At 36.6% G+C, this 20,075-nt stretch overlaps 1 protein-coding gene across 1 annotated transcript in view; it reads right to left on the bottom strand.

Moving 5' to 3' along the window:
- The window catches only part of Gucy1a2 (guanylate cyclase 1 soluble subunit alpha 2), a 224,792-nt gene that overhangs the window by 176,786 nt on the left and 27,931 nt on the right, over nt 1-20,075 (bottom strand). Inside the window, exon 2 of the mRNA XM_050126600.1 lies at nt 3,023-3,084. Coding sequence (XP_049982557.1) covers nt 3,023-3,084 — 62 coding nt within the window. The remainder of the gene's footprint in view (nt 1-3,022; nt 3,085-20,075) is intronic.

Here is a 20,075-nt window from a genome sequence, read left to right as displayed (position 1 = left end):
ATAGAATGCTGGGCGGAAGAGGAAGTGAGGTCAGACTCTGCGCTGCTTCCAGAGGGACCGGACAGCCGCCATGCTCTGCTCTCCCAGGCAGCTGCAACCCACGATGGACTTAGGCTAGAATCTTCCCGGTAAGCGCACCTTGGGGTGCTTACACACATCATTAGAAATGGGCTAGTCCAGGTGCGAGAATTAGCCTTTAAGGGCTAGAGTTCAGGGGCCAAGCAGTTCTTAAATGAACACAGTTTGTGTGTTGTTATTTCGGGCATGAGCTAGCCAAGCAGCCGGGGTGTTGGGGACGCAGCCCTGCCGCTCCTATTTCAACACATATATACTTACAAGGTAATTCTAATGCAGAGTAATGTTTAAGAACCACTGACTTCAAATAATTTTTAAATCATGTTTCTGTGATAAAAACTCAAGTCTAGGAGACTTTGAAAAGAAGTCAGAAAACCAAATCAAAATCTCTCAGTAAGAGATGATGGTAACAGTAGAGGAAGAGATTTATCACATAGCATGAATAAATTATTTTACTATTCATTTTTCCCAACACAAATGATCTCTATGAATAAATATATGAACAAGAGAATGGATAAATTAGACCATAGAATAAATATTTAAACATGAAGCACCTGTGGGGGGAGGTTATCTTATTGTATAATAAGAAGCTCCATCTTCTTTGTGATCTTTTGAACAGATGCTCCTTGAGTCTTATGCTAGGTTTTGGGAGTAAAGAAAACAACTCCAGCAGTCTCTATGGGCAACATGTATAAGAATTCAAGGAAGGGTGTATACAACTCCAGATGTTGATATAAAAAGCAGATAAAAGGGCAAAGTTTTAAGGAAAGAAGAGGGAAAATAGAAAGATCATTCACTGAGTCCATATTGAGAAATTAAAAAAAAAGCCCATACATACACTCTGTCATCTCTCTTGCTTTAGCATTTCTACATATGGTATCTAAATGTTAAATTGCCTCAATACAAGACTGTAGACAGCATAATTTTCAGAATGTGGGAAAATAATTTTCTTCTTAGTCATCTCTCTCCAAAAATATGGAAAATAATGCTTGCTAGTACTTATTCTCCTTTGCCTGGAATTCCCTTGACTGTAACAAACACATCACTTCGCAGTTAGAGATAAAAGGCCCTAAACTGTGTTTTGGGAAGAGCAACAACACATAGGTGTGAACACATTAGTCTCAGTGTTAATGATATTGACTTTTCTCCTTTTTCAATTTTGTACAGAGAAATAAAGAAAGTCTTAAAGTCAAAAAAGAAAGTTGAAAAAGTAAGCAATATGATAAAGGAGATAGGAAGAAGGGAAGGTAGAATCCAGAAAGGCAAGACTATACCCAACTAGCTCTCTAGTCTCCATAACCACCAAGGCAAATAAAGGCATTAGTGGTCCATGTACTAGAAGATAGGCAATAAAACATGTTGATAGTTCTATTTTAATCAGATTTGACATAAAGACACCTTGCTACAGTCAAATTATCCATAATCCTTGTATTGTGTTGGACAAAATAAACAGAATTAAGAAAAGGTCATCTAACAAAAAAAAATAGAAGCACCCCAGGCAATGTCACCAGAGACAGATAGGATAGTTAAGGCAAGTAGATAAAAAGAACTGTTCTATCACAAGAGATTAATTATCTATTTCAATGATAATACAAGAGTCCAGCTTCCAGCTTGTCCCTGAGACAGCTCAGTTCACAAATGAGAGAATTTCAACAATTAGTTGATTCCAAAACATTCATAATTCCAAAAACAAATCTCTGAGTTTGATGATTGGTATCATCAATAAAAATATAGTAATAATAATAACAATAATAGATATACAACATTTACCACAGTTAACAAGTTATTTTAAGTATAAGAACTAAGTTGATACACATAGCATACTTTGAAGATCACAAACTCAATAACAGTGCTTAAGCTTTCTTTTAGAAGTTACAAGGAAACATTAACTTAGCATTCTTTAGCTACATTAGGATAAATATTTTAAATCTCTAATGACATCAAATTAAAAGTCATCTCATACACTTAAATGTTTTCTCTAGCACTGCACTTTGGAAAATTAATGTGTCAAAGTGTCAAAGCAATTCCTACTGATTAAAGATCATGTTATTATGCTAGGTATTGAAGTCACTTTCTATTCCTCTATCCTTCTGGGTTTTTTTAATAACATTATATCCTAATGTCCCAAAATCTATTCCTGATCACCATAATATAAAAGGATAATATTTTGAAGATTACCAGTATATAGAGAATTCTAACAAGGTATAGTGACAATATCTATTGCTTCTAATTTTAATTGATTTAACATGAAAAAGTAAATTACTCAAAAAAGTAAATTTAATTTTTTGGTATTTGCTAAGCTGTTGTCTACAATGGCCAATCAAAAATGTACTTAAGGCTTATTTGGAGTTCCTGTCTACAAAATACTTTCACTGAAATCATATGACTTAACCATGACATCTCTCTTTGATTTTGCCTTTAATATAACCATTACTTATTAAAATTTCCTTGTACTGGTGAAGCCTTGATTTCTTACTTTTTGATGTAAGGTACTCTTGACACACACAATTATCAAAACTATTTGAAGAAATAGGAAATAACATAGAAAAAGATGCAGCATATGATCCTGGCAAAACCAAGACCTAGCCTTAAAATGTGCTTTCAGCCAAACTCTATGAAAGGATTCAAAAGCCCATTCAAAGTCTCCCATTTGGTATCAGCAATCCTTCCCTTCTAATAAAGGAAAATTATAAGATTCAGAATTGCAAATGGAAGATAAGAACATTAAGAAGGGAATTTTGGGGAAAAGAATTTCATTTTCATTTTAAAAAATTAAATACAAATAAACCAAAGGACATCACTACAAGATGTAGTCAGTCCCAGACTATATGTTAAAAACCAGACACTATAAGGCTGACCTTAAGAGCACACTAACTTGCAAGCTCAACTGCAGCACTTGAGAAATCACTTTGAATTCGTTCCATAGTCAAAATGCATTTCTACTCACCCAATAACTTGATGTTCATAATACTGCAATGTCCTCTTCAGAGTCAGCTGTATAGTTTGAGGCTGCATTGTGTAACAAGAATGAAAACACATCATCACCTCATCAGTGTGATTCCCAATCAATGAGAATAGTCAGATTTATCTCATAAAAGTTGCTACTTTACAGTATTAATGCATTTTACATCTAGCCATGTGCTTCCCCCTAGCAACTAAATGAGGCCATCAGAAATTGCCCTGTTTCCCAATGTTGAGTACAATGGTATTTTCTGCACCGCTACTCCAATTTTTTTTTTTTTTTTTGCTCTTTTGATGAACTATTAATAAGTATTCAATAAAGAACTCAGTGAGTGCAATGGAGGGTTTGGGAGCAATGGGGAAGGGCACTGCAGGAAAACTGCTGGCAGTACTTCCTGGGTATTGTGCATAATCCTTGCAAAATAATGACCAGGTGAAAGGGCACACCTTTATTTGTTCTTTCATGTTGTAACGAAGACTTGCAATGGTAGTCTAGAAGTAACAGTAAGATGAGTTAAAATTGTCAACTCTATAATTATATATTTTAAGCTTAATAGACTTTTCTTTTCCCATGAGATTTGTGTCTAATAGGACTCATAGTATGGACAGAGTGAGATTGGAAGCAGTGACCCAGATCTCCATCAGTAATACTTCAAGTCAGCCTAACTTCCTATATGCCCCAAGAAGTACCAAGTAGAGGATTGTTCTCATGTCTCATGGAGGGGCCACAACTGCTTTGGACTGCACCCTCATTGATAAGAATAGAGCAGCTCCACCAGCACAAGAAAATCTATTAAATCAAATCAAACCAAATCAAAATGCCCATCATTTTACTAAGAATGATGCTCTCAGGTGGCCGAGTGCATGGCAGAGAGACAGGACAGCAGGAAACCCATGCAGACACCAAAACCACGTGTTTCTCCTCTAGGAGGCCACTTAAATACCCTGTGGGAGTGGTCCTGAGCCCCATCAAGGGAGGGATCAGGAATTGGCATGCTGGGATTTGGAGTCCAGAGATATGCCAGGGACTGGGAACTATGCTCCCAACTTAACACTCACGTCTTCAAAAGAGAAAGCCCAATGGCAGACCAAGATTTATCTAAACAGGGGACCCTGTTGGGAAAGCCCATATATACAAGAAAATGGGATGTAAATATCTCAGAACATTGATTTTTTTTTAAAGGATGTTATGATAAGAACTAAATTCTCAATAGCAAAAGAGTGAATCTTTAAAACAAAGGAGAACTATGTTACAATCCACAGACCCAGAGAGACTAGGTAACAATGAGTGTGCAAAGTGGGATAACTGGATCTTCCTGGAAAGGCAAAAGAGAAGAGATGTTTTATGTGGACTGAGGGAGCAAAGGGTTAGGAACATAAGTGATCAGGTTGTGGGGAGGACAAAGGGAGAGAGTACTGAAAGAGACTATTGGAAAGTGGGTGGCATTACAGGGCCAGGGAAAAATTTGGTGCAAGGAATCTCCCAGGGATCTACAAGGGTGAAAGAATGATCTGAGCTAAGACTCCTGGCAGAAGCAAATAAGTAGCCTGAAACGGCCATCTCCTGTAACCAGATTGGTGCCTAACCCAATTGATATCAGAGAGGCTTTATCCAGCAAATTATAGAAACAGATACAGACCCACAACCAAACACTAGGCAGAGCTCAGGAAATACAGAATAATGGTAGAAAGAATTGTAGGCACCAGAGAGGTCAAGTACACCACAAGAAAACTCACAGAGTCAAGTAATGTGAGATCATAGGGACACACAGAGAGTATACCGACAACCAGGGAGCCTAGATTAAACTTACCTAGGCACTCGGCATATATGTTACAGTTGTGTAACTAAGTAGCTTGGTCTTTTTGAACTCCTAACAGTGGGAACACTGTCTTTCACTCTTTTACTGGCTTTTGGGACCCTACTGCCCATACTGGGTCACTTTGCCCAGTCTTAATACATGGTGAGGTGTTCAGTCTAACTGCCACTTGATATGTGTGTTTTATTGATACTCATGGGATTCCTGCACTTTCCTAAGCATAAAATGGAGGAGTGGATTGGGAAGGGGTGTGGGAACAAAGGCAATGGGGTGGAAAAAGGGATTGGGAGGAGAAAAGGGAGGGGCAACTGTGTTGAGATGTAAAATAAATTTATATTAAAAGTGTCCCCTTACATCTTTATTTGTAGGTTATGGATCTTTCAACCCTAATCAGAGACATTTTTTAGTAGATTATTAATACAGGAACCCACAGGAAATAAGATACTATGGGGTTCTCAACTCTAAATGGGACATCTTATCAAAGTCTCATCCAAAAGGCTCAAAGATTATTATGGAACAGAGAACAGAAAGATCTTAAGTGCCAAAGGTAGTGAAATTATTTGTCAGACATGACAGGACTGTTGCACACATGAACACAAAGCAGTTGCAATTGCCTGAACAAAGCCTACAGCAGATGAAGCCAGCCAAATTTCCAGCATGAATGAGGAGAGGCTCATGAAGCTCCACTCCTAGCTGAGGAGCTATAGGCAACTGATGGTTGCTGCAAGAAAAAAATGCTTTCTTCATCAATGTCGTTCCTGAGAGAATACCCATGCTCCAGTAGATAATCTCATACGTATAAACACACAGGATGCTCAAAGTGTACTCTGTGGGTTTTTTTTGGGTACAAAAAGTTGAAAGGAAAAGGGGGAAGGGATAGGGAAGGGATTACATGGAAGGAAAATTTGATCAAAACAGATTATACACATATATGACATTTTCAAGCAATGAAAAAACATAGTCAAAAATAAATAAAATCCTGAATTTGAAAATCTGGGTAAATGAACAGAAACTACAAAGATAAGTACAACCAACAGAATACAAGAGATAGAAGAAAGAATCTGAGGTGCTAAAGACATTACTAAAGAAATAGACTTATTGGTCAAAGAAAACACTAAATCCAACAAATTTTAACACAAAACATTCAGGAAATTTGGGACACCATGAAAAGACCAAACCTAAGAACAACAGGGGTAGAAGATGAGAAGAACTTCAGCTCAAAAGGTCAGAAAATATATTCAACAAAATTATAGAAGAAAACTTTCCCAACCTGAAGAAAGATAACCCTAGGAAAGTACAAGAAGCTTACAGAACACCAAATAGACTCAATAAAAAAAATCCCCTTGCTATATAATAATCAAATCACAAAACATACAGAAAAAAGAAAGAATATTAAGAGCTGCAAAAAATGTCAAGTAACATATAAAGGTAAACCTATTAGAATTACACATGAATTCTCAATGGAAATCATGAAAGCCAGAGGTCCTGGATAGATGTGCTGCAGACACTAAAAGACCATTGATGCAAGCCCAGACTACTATACCCAGAAAAGCTTTCATTCACCATTGATAGAGAAAACAAGATATTCAATTACAAAAACAGTTTTAAACAATACATAACCACAAATCCAGCCTTACAGAAAGTACTAGAAAGAAGGGGGAAGGACCTTGGACTTCCCACAGGGCAGGGAACACTGACTGCTCTTTGGTCTGGAGAGGAGGGGGAGGGAAATGGTAGGAGGTGAAAATTTGTAATAATAAGAAAATAAAAAAGAAAGTACTAGAAGGAAAATCCATTTGTTGTCAGGGTTTCTGTCCTGGCCAGTTCCCACAATCTTTAAGTTCCAAAGAAATCACACAGAAGTCTATATTAGTTATAAACTGATTGGCCCATTAGCTCAGGCTTCTTGTTAACTCCTATAACTTATATAGCCCATTATTCCTATCTGTATTAGCCTTGTGGCTCAGTACCTTATTCAATAGGGCAGTCATATCTTGCTTCTTCTATGGTTGGGTCAAGACTGCATCCTCTTCCCTGTTCTCATTGACCCACCTCTACTTCCTGTCTGGTTGTCCCATGTATACTTCCTGCCTGGCTACTGGCCAATCAGCATTTATTTAAAATATAATTGATAGAACACAGACCAGGGTTCCTCACCACTTCTACACCTAAAATAAAATAGACATCTGATAACACCCCCCCTGGCATAACCCAAAGAAGGGAAACACATGAATACTACTACTGAAAGATAACTGGAATTAAAAACAACTGGCCATTAATATTGCTTAATATCGATGGTCCCAATTCACCTATAAAAAGACACAGGCAAAGAGAATGGATAAAAAACAGGATTCAGCCTTCTGCTGTTTATAAGAAACACACCTCAACCCCAAAGACAGACCTACCTCAGAGTAAAGAGTTGGGAAAAGGTTTTCTGATCAAATGGACCTAAGAAACAAGTGGTTGTGGCTATCCTAATACCTAACAAAATTGATTTCAAACTAAAATCAATCAGAAGAGATAGAGAAGGACACATTATATAACAGGAACAATTAATTAAGATAAAGTCTCAATCCTGAATATCTATGCCCCTAATACAAGAGCACCCACATTTGTAAAAGAAACATTACTAAAACTTAAATTGCACATCAAACCCAACACACTAATAGTAGGAGATTTCAACACTCCTCTCTCAACAATGGACAGGTCAAACAGATAGAAAGAGAGGAATAAGAGAACTAGCAGATGTAATGAATCAAATGGACTTAACAGACATCTATAGAACATTCCACTCAAACAAAATAGAATATACCTTTTTCTCAGCACCTCATAGAACGTTCTCTAAAATTGATCGCATACTTGGTAACTAAGCAAACATCCACAGATACAAAAAAATTGGAGTAATCCACTGTGTCTTATCGAATCACCATGGAGTAAAGTTAGAATTCAATAATAATACTACTCCCAGAAAGCCTATAAACTCATGGAAACTGAACAATCAACTACTGAACCACCCCTGCATCAAGGAAGAATTAAAGGAAGAAATTAAAATCTTCCTTGAATTCAATGAAAATGAAGACACAGCATATCCAAAACTATAGGACATTATGAAAGCAGTGCTAAGAGGAACATTCACAGCACTAAGTGCTCACATAAAGAAAATGGAGAAAGCTCACATCTACAACCTAACAGCATGCCTGAAAGCTGGGGAAAAAATGAAGCAGACTCACCCAGGAAAAATAGAAGACAGGAAATAATCAAATTGAGGGCAGAAATCAAAATAGAAACACAGGAAACCACACAAAGAATCAATAAAACAAAGAGCTGGTTCTTTGAAAAAAATCAACAAGATTGACAAACCCCTATCCAAACTAATCAAAAGGCAGAAAGAGAATAACCAAATTAACAAAATCAGAAATGAAAGGGGGCATAACAATGGACACTGAGGAAATTCAGAGAATCATTAGGTCCTACTGCAAAAACCTGTACTCCACAAAATTGGAAAATGTAAAAGAAATGGATAATATTTTAGAAAGAAACTATCTACCAAAATTAATTCAAGACCAGGTGAGCAATTTACATAGACCTATAAGCCATGAGGATATAGAAGCTGTATCAAAAACTTCCCCCCACCAAAAAAAAAAAAAAAAAAGCCCAGGGCTGACGGCTTTAATACAGAATTCTATGAGAACTTTCAAGATGAGCTAATACCTGTACTCCTCAATGTGTTCCACATCATAGAAACTGAAAGGTCATTGCCATTGTGATGCTACAGTTACCCTGATACCAAAACCGCACAAAGACTCAACCAAGAAAGAGAATTACAGACCAATCTCATTCATGAACATCTATGCAAAAATTCTCAATAAAATACTGGAAAATTGAATCCAAGAACACATCAAAAAAAATCATCCATCATAATCAAGTAGTCTTCATCCCAGAGATGCAGGGCTGGTTAAATATTTGAAAATCTATCAATGTATCCCATCATATAAAGAAACTGAAAGAAAAAAACCATGACCATTTCATTTGATGATGAAAAAGCATTTGACAAATTCAACATTCCTTCATGATAGAGGTCTTGGAGAGATTATGGATACAAAGATCATATTTAATATAATAAAAGCAATATACAGCAAGCTGACAGCTAACCTAAAATTAAATGGAGAGAAATTCAAATTGAATGGAAAACAATTCAAAGTGATTCCACTAAAATCAGGAACAAGACACGGCTGTCCACTCTCTCTATATTTCTTCAATATGTTCTTGAAGTTTTAGTAATAGCAATAAGACAACGTAAGGAGATCAAGGGGATTCAAATTGGAAAAGAATTCAAATTTTCATTATTTTAAAATTTTAATTAGCTTTTTTTCTTTTAGTATGCTTGGAAATTTTGCATTTGTTAATCAACTAAACTTCCCTCATCTATTTAGTAATGCTGGTCATTTGATGAGGCATTTCATTTTTTTCTAAAAATTTTCAATACTTCAAAATCACTTAGTGTAGGTACACTATAAAATAACTGGAGTTCTAGTCACAGTAGTAGAAAATTTACAAGATTTCATCTAACATCTACAGTATTCTCCCTGTAAATGTTGAATAATCCCAAAAGAACAGAGAATTATGATTAATATAAATCTAATTGACACATACAGAAATCCAAAGTGATAACCTTTGTCTTATTAAAAGCATGCTCTAATTAGATCATTCTATCTATGGATAATAATTGGTTCTATTTAACATATCAATAAAATTAAGTTTTTCTATATAAAATGTGTTCCTTTTCTAAACCTTTGTTACTTCAATATTCTCTGAAAATAGCTATTGGATTTCAGTTTGCTACAACACCTAATTATAATCAATACCAATTTAAAATGAGGACCCTTGAAAAGAATTAGTAGCAAAGGCTTATTCATTTAAGCCTTCTACCCACCTTCATGCAACATCACATTTAAATCACCCACGCCTTTTTTATGCTTGGTAAGAACTCCAGAGACTATTAATATCACCTTTGGTTTGGATTACAACTTACAGTTTATATATCATTTGATTTGTATTCAGCATATTAGAAGTTCATGGCATCTTCCCAAGTCAGATTTAATTATTTACATTTGACAGATGAAAAACCTGGGGAACCAGTGAGGTTACAATATTTTATATTTGTTTCTTCTGTTTTTTCCTCAGCTTCTGATCTGTAAAGAAACATGGATTTTCTTTACATATTGATGTTTCCATATGTAAAGGATTTCACTTCAGTAATCATCAGGAAATACTACCTAAATATAATTCCTTCTTTACCTTTAACTGCTATCTTTGAAGTCTATGGGAATGATGTTATGAAATCATCATCCTAAACTTATAACTCTTTTTATTTTATTTTTTCGAGACAGGGTTTTTCCATAGCTTTTAGTTCCTGTCCTGGAACTAGCTCTTTTAGACCAGGCTGGCCTCAAACTCTCAGAGATCCTCCTGCCTCTGCCTCCCGAGTGCTGGGATTAAAGGCATGCGCCACCACCGCTGGCTCTAAACTTGTAACTCTTGTGGCAGTGACTTAAGGAAATGCTTAAGATCTATTAAGACTGTTATGTTCTGGACAGAGATTTCATGCTTCATTGCTCATCATCTTGCCCAGTCTGGCTCAGTTGAATTAAATAAAATTATGAAATGAGATGGCACTGTTTGGAGATGCTTTGTCAGGAAAATCAATCATAGCAAATCAAATGCCACTGGGAGACTTGGCAACATTGCTGATCAAATGGAATCTCACAGTCGTCACAGGGTTGATACAGTCCACAGGGAGACTTAAGCTTCAGACACACAGCCCAAATACTCTATGAGGAGTTAGCAATGGGTAAAGTGCTGAGTGTCAAACATGGTACCCAACATCTTACACATATCTAGTTAGTATACCTTCATGGAAGGCCTTAATTTTATAAAGGTGATAATTTGAGATCCAGATAATTTGAAAAATCTTCCCAAATTCACTGGTAATATGTGTGTGAGTCAGAAAGTGATTGAGATCTGACTACTTCTGAGATTCTTACTGTCTCTAAAGTAATTTTTTCCTTCATCCTCTCCAATACACAGAAGACCTAAGTTGAAAGTGATTCTCCTACCTTTGCTATATGATTTGTAATATTTTTTTCTAGCCTTAATACACTTTCTTTCAGTACAGAAATGGGGATATCTTTATGTATCTATTTCTTAAGATTGTTAATACAACAAAATAGAATGAAACAATAAGGTAGCATACAAATATTTTACACAGTGGATTGATAAAGTAGTCAAAATTGTTGAATTGGAATAACCTTATTGTGGTAATTTAAATGCAATTGGCCCCCTTAAGCTCATAGAAAGGGTACTACTAGGAAGTGTAGCTTTGTTGAAGTGGGTGTGGCCTTGCTGGTTGGAAGTGTGTCAGTGTGGGATTGGGCTTTGAGGTTTCATATACTCAAGTTACACCTAGTTCAGTTTATTTCCTGTTCCCTGCCAATCAAGATGTAGGACTCTCAGCTCTTTCTTCAGCATCATGTCTGCCTACATGTTGCAGTATCCCACCATGATGATAATGAACTAAACCTCTGAAACTGTAAGCCATCCCAATTAAATGTTTTCTTTCATAAAATTTTTATGGTCATGGTGTCTCTTCACAGCAATAGAAACCCTAAACACTGACCATTTCTAATATCTAGGACTACTACCAGACCTGACTCACAGCTCAAAGACACCAATCAGTAAATATTTCAAAAGTAACTGCAGCTTTCTCTTAGCATTCCTATTGGACGAAGTGGCCTTGCACAAGAAAATAACTTCTAGCTTTTCAAGGAGTCTGAATATATCTAATGATTTTTTTATTGCCTCCAACAGGTATCTATAAATAAGGAAGGCACAATTTTTACCTCTACATAGCAAAGTTAGTACATGAAATGCTAAGATAATTTGTTACCTCTACATGAGCTAACTTCAGTGATCATTTTTAAAAGGTAACAGAGATTTGAGTCCAGTCATTTTCCAGGGTGAAGCCCCATATGGGTACAATGGACTGAGTTAGAGAAGGCAACTGGGGGGGGGGGGATGATCATATATAGAGTAGATCTAGTATTGTTTGGAATCATATTAATTCTCTTATTCCTCCAATAAAGAACAACCTTCAAACATTATATTATAAGAGTAATCTTTTTGAAAAGACTTGGAGTATCAGCTCTCAATAACATCTCCCCAACAACTGGAAAGTTCCTTACACAAGAGCAAAAAATTTTGAATAAACTCATTTTACTTTGGCTCTACATAGATTAAAGCAAATTTCTGACTATAGTGTGGCATTTCACACAGCATGAACTGTTGTCGGAGTTTCTGTCCTGCTTGGTTCACACAATCATTAAGTCCCAAAGAAATCACACAGAGGTCTACATTAGTTATAAACTTATTGGCCCATTAGCTCAGGCTTCTTATTAACTCTTATATTAACCCATTATTCTTATCTGTGTTAGTCATGTGCCTCAGTATCTTATTCAGCAAGGCAGTCAGATCTTGCTTATTCTGTGGCTGTGTCATGACTGCAGACTACGATGTAATTCTTCCCAGAATTCTTCTGTTCTCATTGACCCGCCTCTACTTCCTGTCTGGTTGTCCCACCTATACTTCCTGCCTGGCTACTGGCCAATCAGTGTTTATTTAAAATATAAGTGACAGAATACAGACCATTACAAAATACACTGACAATAGAGACTTTTCAGAATGAGATTCATTGAACTGCTACTAATCAATGTAAATAAGTATATTGCCATTCAGATGTGAACTAGGGTGCCATGGGCATTCTGTTTAGCCAGTTTAGTTGGTGGCTTAGAGTATCATCATTTCAGACCCTTATGAAAGTGACTCCTTAAGGTCTGAAAGAAAGTCTCATGTGGAAAAAAATGCCAGAATCATCAGAACACTGTTGCAAAGTAGGTCCCACTCTGCTCTACTGTGTCTACCTCACTAGAAAGAAAAAGACCAGTAAGACCTGGAATGTGACTTGCTGCCTATAATCTGATGACCCAAACAGATATTCTATATGATTACTAAGCAGATATTTAGAAGATAATAACCATATCACTAGTGTTGACAATGCACTAGAATCTTAAATTATAGAGAATATATAGGAGGATGCTGCTTGTTCATCCCAGCCACATAGAACCAAAATAATCACACAGAAACTATATTAATTAAAAATGCTGCTTGTCCCATTATCTCTAGCTTCTTATTGGCTAACTTATATTAATTTAACTCATTTCTATTAATCTGTATATTGCCACATAACAGCAAAGATTTGGCATGTCTGACTCTGGCAGCTACATGACATCTCTCTCTCTGACTCTGCCTTCTTCCTCCCAGCATTCTGTTTAGTTTTCCCTGCCTAGCTCTGTTCCCCTACAGCTCTGCTATAGGTCCAAAGCAGTTCCTTTATTAACCAATGAAAGCAACACATAGACAGAAGGACCTCCTATACCATTACAGCTGCTTTTTACAGTATCAGAGGCCACACACAAGTAGGTTAGTGTCTTAAAGGCTATTGGCTGAAGGGGCAGAATGTGCTCCCACAGCAAGAATACTCACATTTTTTTCTGAGAAACACATGCCAACTAAGAATACTAACAGTGAATAAAATGGAAAAATCTTATTATTGTAGTTTTACTTTAAATGATTAAAGCACATTTTAATCTACCTGTTTCTCAGTTCTTTAAAAATATCACTTCCACATTCCTCCTGATGAGGTATAACTTAATATTATAATTATTAATGCCAAGACATGTGGATAAACAGATGTATATAATTATATGTAATGTGTTAAGAAAACTAATACTCATATACAGCTACATTTATGGTAATCATAACATCCTTCACATTTAGAAATCAAATGTCAAGTATTGTCATTGTTCATCTGGACTCTGCAGCATAAGCTAGGTTATTGGCAGTGATGATGACTTTTTCAGTTTGCTCATGGTTGCCTCATCCTTGGGAGCCTAGAACACATGGGCGTGGGAGTGGAAAGGCAAACTAGGTCAGCCTAGAGGGAGAGCCCCAGTAAAAAAAGAGTGTTAATGGAGGGAGTTCCTGCTTTTCCCCCTGGCTGCCTGAAATAATCACACAGAAATTGTATTAAATAAATCACTGCCTGGCCCATTATGTCTAGCCTCTTATTGACTAACTCTCACACTGATTCAACCCATCTCTAATAATCTGTATATCACCACAAGGTAGTGGCTTACCAGGAAAAATTCAGCATGCCTGATCTGGCAGCTCCATGGCTGCTTTCTCTCTCTGCCCTCTTCCCAGCATTCAGTTCTGTCTACTCCCCCTACCTAAGTTCTGCCCTACCAAAAGGCCAAGGAAGTTTCTTTATTCAACCAATGAAAGCAACACATAGACAAAAGAACCTCCTACATCAAAAGAGTCCATCAGCATTTCTACCACAGGACTGCCTCAAACTTAGAACTGAATGTCTGGTAAGATAAAGTTCAAGAAAACTTACAGAAAAATTCACCCCCCCCTTCAGCAAGTCACTGAGTGTAAGATGTATGAGAAATGACAAAAAGCACCTCCAGAGCATTATTGTACATGGAGGGTGAAGCTATTTGTGGTTAGATGAAGACATGTAGAAATGAGCTTTGTATCTGAAGTAGGAACAAAGACATTAAAATGTAAGTGACTATGATGAATAAAGAAAATGTAATATACCCACAAAGAATGAAGTCATGCCATTAAGCTGGAGGTCAATATGACTTACAAGATAAATCAGACTTTGAGAGACAAAAAGATATCTTAGATAATACATGGGAAAGATGGAAGAAGAAGAGTGACTATAGAGAAGGGGAAAATAGAACAGAGACATAGGTTGTCACAGGGAGTAAACACAAATCAAAGCTCTTATATACATTCATGAAATGCCATAATGGAGTCTAATATTTGGTTCAATTAACATACACCAATAAGGTATGTGACAGTTACCAACTTCTTCATTTGGGTCAAATTACTATTCCTTTCGGAGCATCAGCACAGTACACCCTCACAGATAGAATGATATTATTTATCACTATTATAACTAATTAAAATATTATCAAAAATACAGGTGGTAAATTCATTGGTTCAACTAATCTGCTTATACTGAACACTAAGCCATTCATTACAAAATGATCATCGTGATATCAACTGTTATAGGAGACATTTAGAAGATATGAACAAAAAAGCTTGTTAGAGGAAGGAAATGAGAAGGTGATAATATTTTATTATATATGCATGAAATCCTCAAAAAATATAAGAAAAAAACAAATTTTAGCTCTTTCTAGTCATTTATTTATCTCATTAGTCAAGAAAAAATAAGTGTCTAGGAAAAAGAGAGTAAAAGAATGCAAGAAAAGGATAAAGGAAACAGGGACCTGCAGAAGAGTAGTGATGCCTTTGGCATGGTATTTTTTACAAATTTTTTCTCTAATACTATGTCATTTTTAAATATTTTATTGTGTAACTTGACTTCACAAAATATCAGTGCAGCAATGACCACACAAGTTATGTGTGGTCAGTGGAGGAACATAGACTCACACTAAACAACAGGGAATATGATAAAATGATACCTTTAAACAAAATACCAGATTGACTACTGTGTACTGTTTTCCAATTTTGAAAACATTCTAACTTTTGATTGTGCATACTTTCCCTTTAACCTACAAATTATTCACATAAGTCAGAGACATTTGCAACCCTCAACCATTTGCCCCTAAATTCATCTCTAACAAATCCTGAAGTAGTAGTAATCATTTGTTAAAATAATGGAAATTGTTTAAAACCTAAAAATTAGGCGACGGCAGACGACCGAGGCAGACAGCAGCAGACGACAGATGTAGGCGGCAATGGACAACCAACACAGGAGGGCAATGCAGGCCGCGAGGGGCTACGCAGGCCACAGGCGGCAGCCAGGACCAGCGGGGACTGGCTGGCACATCAGCAGATGACACAGGTGGCTGGGAGAAGCACGCAACACCTAGAGCAGATCGCCCAACTACAATTAAATCAAAGAGGTAGGCCTTTGGTTGGCGAGGTCCCTGGTAAACGGGGAGCCTGGTTCTTTTCCTGAAGACCCTTCTGAGGGGTGAGAGGGATCGTGGCCCTTGGCAGGAGCCAGGACACAGAGCAAGGGCATTTTGAAAGAGGAGCCTCTGGCCAGAAGAGAAACCTGATCCGGTTTTAAAAGAGCGATTAGATAGCATCAATAGGAGGAGATGAGCAGGTGCCAAGGCAAAAATCCACCCAATAATCTGAAAAGAAAAAAAAAAAAAACATGAAAAGACCAGAACCCAATATCTTACAACAGAAGGACTTGAACACTTTAACACAGAAGAAGTGGAAAAAATTAACTTTATGAAAGCAATAGAGTCCCTTAAACAACATGTAAAAAACACCATTATAGAAATGGATGAGAAGTATAACAAAAATTTGAAGAAATGAGTAAATACGTACATGATACCCTGGGAAACCAAGAAAAAATGATCTCACAGGTAATGGAAACAGTTCAAGAATTGAAAACTGAAATGGAAGCAAGGAAGAAAACACAAACTGAGGACAAGCTGGATATGGAAAGTCTAGGTCAACGAGCAGAGCCTACAGAAACAAGCATAATCAATAGACTACAAGAGATAGAAGAAAGAATCTCAGATTCTGAGGACCCATAGAGAAAATAAATGCACTGATCAAAGAAAACAGCAAAGCCAACAAATTCTCATCACAAAACATTCAGGAAATATGGGACACAATAAAAAGACCAAACCTAAGAATAATTGGAGTAGAAGAAGGAGAAGAGGTGCAACTCAACGGCCCAGAAAATATATTTAATAAAATTATAAAATAAAACTTACCCAACCTAACGAAATATGTACCTATGAAGGTTCAAGAAGCATACAGAACACTGAATAGGCTGGATCAAAAAAAAAAATCCCCTCGCCATATAATAATCAAAACACAAAATATACAGATTAAAGAATGAATATTAAGAGCTGCAAAGGAAAAAGGCCAAGTAACCTATAAAGGTAAACCGATCAGACTTACACCTGACTTCTCTATGGAAACCATGAAAGCCAGAAGGTCCTGGATAGAGGTACTTCAAAAACTAAGAGACCATGGATGCAAACCCAAACTTCTATACCCAGCCAAGCTAGTTTTCACTATCAATGGAGAAAACAAGACATTCCAGGATAAGAACAAATTTAATCAATACGTAGCCACAAATCCAGCCCTACAGAAAGTAATAGAAGTAAAATCGTAACCCAAGGAATCAAATATAGCCAACACTGCCTACAATAACTCAGGCATCTAACGAACCTTCACCAGCACAACTCAAAGAAGGGACACACACACAAACTCTACTACCAAAAACAATAAGAATAACCAGAGTAAACAACCACTGGTCATTAATATCACTTAATATTAATGGTCTCAATTCACCTATAAAAAGGCACAGGCTAAGAGATTGGATAAGAAAACAGGATCCAACATTCTGCTGTTTGCAAGAAACACATCTCAACCACAAAGACAGGCATCTACTCAGAGTAAAAGGTTGGGAAAAGGTCGTTCAAGCAAATGGTCCTAAGAAAAAGCAGGTGTGGCCATACTAATTTCCAACAAAACTGACTTCACACTAAAATCAATCAGAAGAGATCGAGATGGACACTTTATACTCATAACAGGAACAATTCATCAGGATGACATCTCAATCCTGAATATATATGCCCCTAATATAAAAGCACCCACTTATATAAAAAAAATACTACTAGAACTCAAGGCAGAAATCAAAACACACACACTAGAAGTAGGAGACTTCAACACACCTCTCTCCAATGGACAGGTCAATCAGACAGAAAGCTAACAGAGAAATATGAGAATTATTGGAGGTAATGAAGCAAATGGACTTAACAGATATCTATATAACACTCCACCCAAATAGGAAAGAATATACCTTCTTCTCTGCAGCTCATGGAACCTTCTCAAAAATTGACCATATACTCGGAAACAGGGAAACTTCCACAGATATAAAAGAATATCAGTGTCCACCTGTGTCTTATCAAATCACCACAGATTAAAGTTAGAAGGTAACGACAATGCTACCCCCAGAAAGCCGACAAACTCATGGAAACTGAACAGTCAACTACTGAACCACACCTGGGTCAAGGAAGAAATTAAGAAAGAAATTAATGTCTTCTTTGAATTTAATGAAAATAAAGAGACAACATACTCAACCTATGGGACACGATGAAAGCAATGCTAAGAGGAAAGTTCATAGCACTAAGTGCCCACTTAAAGAAAACGGAGAAAGCACACATTAGGGACTTAACAGCACACCTGAAAGCCCTAGAAAAAAAAAGAAGCAGATGTGCCCAGAAGGAGTAGAAGACTGGAAATAATCAAACTGAGAGCAGAAATCAACAAAATAGAAACACAGAAAACAGTCCAAAAAATCAATGAAACAAAAAGTTGGTTCTTGAAGAAAATCAACAAAATCGAAAATCCACTATCCAAACTAATTAAACAACAGAGAGAGAACATGCAAATAAATAAGATCAGAAATGAAAAGGGGGACATAACCACAGACACAGTGGAAATTCAGAGAATCATTAGATCTTACTACAAAAGCCTGTATGCCTCAAAACTGGAAAATGCAAAAGAAATGAACATTTTTTTAGATAATTACCATATACCAAAGCTAAACCAAGACCAGGTGAACGATCTAAATAGACCTGTTAGTCGCGAAGAACTAGAAACTGTTATCAAAAATCTCCCCTCCAAAAAAAGCCAAGGACCAGATGGCTTCAATGCAGAATTCTACCAGAACTTCCAAAAAGAGCTAATACCTATACCTCTTAATGTATTTCACAATATAGAAACAGAAAAGTGATTGCCAAATTCCTTTTTTGAAGCCACAGTTACCCTGATACCAAAACCACACAAAGACCCAACCAAGAAAGAGAATTACAGGCCAATCTCACTCATAAACATCGATGCAAAAATCCTCAACAAAATAATGGCAAACCGAATTCAAGAACACATTAGAAAAATTATCCATTATGATCAAGTAGGCTTCATCCCAGAGATGCAGGACTGGTTCAACATATGCAAATCTATCAATGTAATCCACCATATAAATAAATTGAAAGAAAAAACCATATGATCATTTCATTAGATGCTGAAAAAGCATTTGACAAAATTCAACACCCCTTTATGATAAAGGTCTTGGAGAGACTAGGGATACAAGCGTCATACTTAAATATAATAAAAGCTATTTACAGCAAGCCGACAGCTAACATCAAATTAAATGGAGAGAAACTCAAAGCCATCTCACTAAAATCAGGAAAACGACAAGGATGTCCACTCTCTCCATACCTCTTCAATATAGTGCTTGAAGTTCTAGCAATAGCAATAAGACAGCATAAGGGGATCAAAGGGATTGGTATTGGAAAGGAAGAAGTTAAGCTTTCGTTATTTCCAGATGATATGATAGTATACATAAGCGACCCCAAAAACTCTACCAAAAAAGTCCTACAGCTGATAAACACCTTTAGTAATGAGGCAGGATACAAGATCAACTCCAAAAAATCAGTTGCCTTCCTATACACTAAGAATAAGGAAACAGAGAGGGAAATCAGAGAAGAATCACCTTTCACGATAGCCACAAAGAGCATAAAATATCTTGGAATAACCCTGACCAAGGAAGTGAAAGATCTATTTTCAAGAACTTTAAGTCTTTGAAGAAAGAAATTTAAGAGGACACCAGAAAATGGAAGGATCTCCCTTGCTCTTGGATTGGGAGGATCAACATAGTAAAAATGGCAATTCTACCAAAAGCAATCTATAGCTTCAATGCAATCCCCATCAAAATCCCATCAAAATTCTTCACAGATCTGGAGAAGACAATAATCAACTTTATATGGGAAACGAAAAACCCAAGATAGCCAAAACAATCTTATACAACAAAGGAACGTCTGGAGGCATTACCATCCCTGACTTCAAACTCTATTACAGAGCTACAGTATTGAAAACAGCTTGCTATTGGCATAAAAACAGAGAAGTTGACCAATGGAATCGAAAAGAAGACCCTGACTTTAACCCACAAACCTATGAACACCTGATTTTCGATAAAGGAGCTAAAAGTATACAATGGAAAAAAGAGAGCATCTTCAACAAATTGTGCTGGCA

This window comes from Alexandromys fortis, unplaced genomic scaffold (assembly GCF_014885135.2).
Source record: "Alexandromys fortis isolate MF-2015 unplaced genomic scaffold, M_Fortis_MF-2015_v1.1 scaffold_245, whole genome shotgun sequence".
NCBI lineage: Eukaryota > Metazoa > Chordata > Mammalia > Rodentia > Cricetidae > Alexandromys > Alexandromys fortis.
Note: the sequence above shows the minus strand (reverse complement) of the source record. Positions and strands in the feature narration are given on the sequence as shown.